This window comes from Galeopterus variegatus, unplaced genomic scaffold (assembly GCF_000696425.1).
Source record: "Galeopterus variegatus unplaced genomic scaffold, G_variegatus-3.0.2 Scaffold5272, whole genome shotgun sequence".
Lineage (NCBI taxonomy): Eukaryota > Metazoa > Chordata > Mammalia > Dermoptera > Cynocephalidae > Galeopterus > Galeopterus variegatus.
Window position 1 is genome coordinate 188,811 of NW_007731383.1, and position 2,171 is coordinate 190,981.

General features: G+C 39.7%; 1 protein-coding gene across 1 annotated transcript in view; it reads left to right on the plus strand.

Moving 5' to 3' along the window:
* KANK1 (KN motif and ankyrin repeat domains 1) overlaps positions 1-2,171 on the plus strand; it is a 38,387-nt gene that overhangs the window by 24,683 nt on the left and 11,533 nt on the right. Inside the window, exons 4-5 of the mRNA XM_008589169.1 lie at positions 242-481; positions 1,796-1,883. Coding sequence (XP_008587391.1) covers positions 242-481; positions 1,796-1,883 — 328 coding nt within the window. The remainder of the gene's footprint in view (positions 1-241; positions 482-1,795; positions 1,884-2,171) is intronic.

The following is a 2,171-nucleotide window of genomic DNA, read 5'->3' on the forward strand; positions in this document are numbered from 1 at the left end:
TTTTTTTTTTAACTAGAGGCCTATGGGACCAGTTGGCAACCCAGATTATCCCTTTTAATTCAGAACCCATTTAAAACCACCAGACACTTAAATAGACCTTACTTTGAACTTCTTCGTGCAGGATCTAAAACCACTGGTAAAATTTCTGGAGTCATTTACCTGCTTTCCCTTCATAGAAATTTCTGTCACTGGGTCTTTATGGGCACACCTTGCATCTCCTGAAATCCCGATTGCCACCTAGGTATGAAACAACTTCAAGTGATGATTCCAGCTCAGATGAAAGCTCTTCTTCCGAGTCAGATGACGAGTGTGATGTCATTGAGTGTCCTCTTGAAGAGGAGGATGAAGAAGAGGACGAAGACACTCGGGGAGTGGCAGAAGGGCACCATGCAGTTAATATTGAAGGTTTCAAGTCCACCAGGGTGGAAGATGAAATGCAGGTTCAAGAATGTGAACCTGAGAAGGTGGAAATCAGAGAGAGGTGTGGTACATTCCCCTTCCCTCCCCTGACCCCTCCTATGCTTAATGTACTCTGGCGGTAGAGTTGGCCAGTTCGGAGATTTTGCAATTATACCCATTTCTTTGGTCTTATCTGTTCATCAGAGGTATGCACATCTTGTCAAGATAACTAACAAATACAAGTGCAGAGTGTGGTAACTCCTAGATCTCTTCTGGTGACTAGAGAGAATAGCTAGATATCTAGTCACCTTTGTTTTCTGAAACTTTTAACTAATTTTACATGTGGAACCACCATCCACTAAAACTCCCATTTTTGAACACTTCAGGTTATATTTAGACATATATGAATTTTTGGTGACCAGCACACTTTAGGATTTCAGGTTTTATCTTTAGCCATTTATCTTGATGCAGGTGTCAATACTATTATTAAAGGGTCATTGTGTGCATGAGGAATAGTTGGTTGGCCTCAACCAAAGATCACATTTGCTGTGAAGATGATGTCACGTGTCTGTATTTTGTTGCTCATTTAGTGAAGAGGAACACACCAAGGATGGATTCAAAAATATCATAAATAGCGGCTAAAATAAAATATCAAATACTCTCGTTGGCTGAAACAGGTGCCTGAAAATGTAGTAAGTGTTAAAGTTTGTTAGCAAATATGGATTTGATGCTCATAAAACAGGAAAGAATAGAATAGAAAAGATGGAAATTTCAGTATGGTTTTTCACTGTGTGAAATATACATAGAGCATTTCAGAAAACTTACTTCTATTTAATTTGGCAAATGAAAGTTTAACCTCATTAACACAAGGTAAGTGTTTTTAGTTTATATTTCTAAGTGTTTTCAAATAGCTCAATATATTATCTGGTTTTGTTAACACCTTTATTGAGATATAATTTATATACTATATGTTATCTGATTTTTAAGTTTAATTTTTCATATGGGTTAAACACTTCAGATGTGTAGTTTACTCGGCAGCATAACGGATATGTGGTAATTCAGACCTCTTCAGCTCCTTAAAGGTAAAAATATCCTTAAGAACTTAGAATAGGAGCAAAACAATCTCTAAATGTTATTCCATAATGTCATAAAGGCCAAACTAGGGAAGCCGGAAGCTATCCTCATGAAAAGACCCTGAGCTCTGGCTGGAGGTGTTGGCTCTGTATGGTGGCATCAATCCTAGGACGGCCTAGGAACACATACGCTACCTCCAGCCAAGCACCTTGCACCATCACAAGCTGCTTAGGCTGGCTTAAAGGGTTATAGGGTTTGAGATATAAGCAACTTTCTTTTTTTGATCAATTATGAGCTCTCTTTATTTTTTCTCCTCTATTAGGTATGAGTTAAGTGAAAAGATGTTGTCTGCATGCAACTTACTGAAAAATAATATAAACGATCCCAAAGCGTTGACCAGCAAAGATATGGTGAGTCTGATCTACAGACACTGTCCCCAGTCTGTACAAAGTGCCCTAGTGGGCACCATTGTCAAGGCCATCTGTAGCCTGTCCCTGAGCTGTTGTTGCTTGCATGATTCTCCCCTGAAGTATTTCTAGCATGAGTGGGCAGAGTGAGCATCATGCCACCCAGCTCCCCTGATCACACTGTAAGTGTTTCCCAGCTTCAGATGTCCTTTACGCACCCTGTACTTTTCTTGGGGCAGAGGCATCTGTGAGGCATATACTTGCAGACTGAAGGGAGGACTAATTGCAATC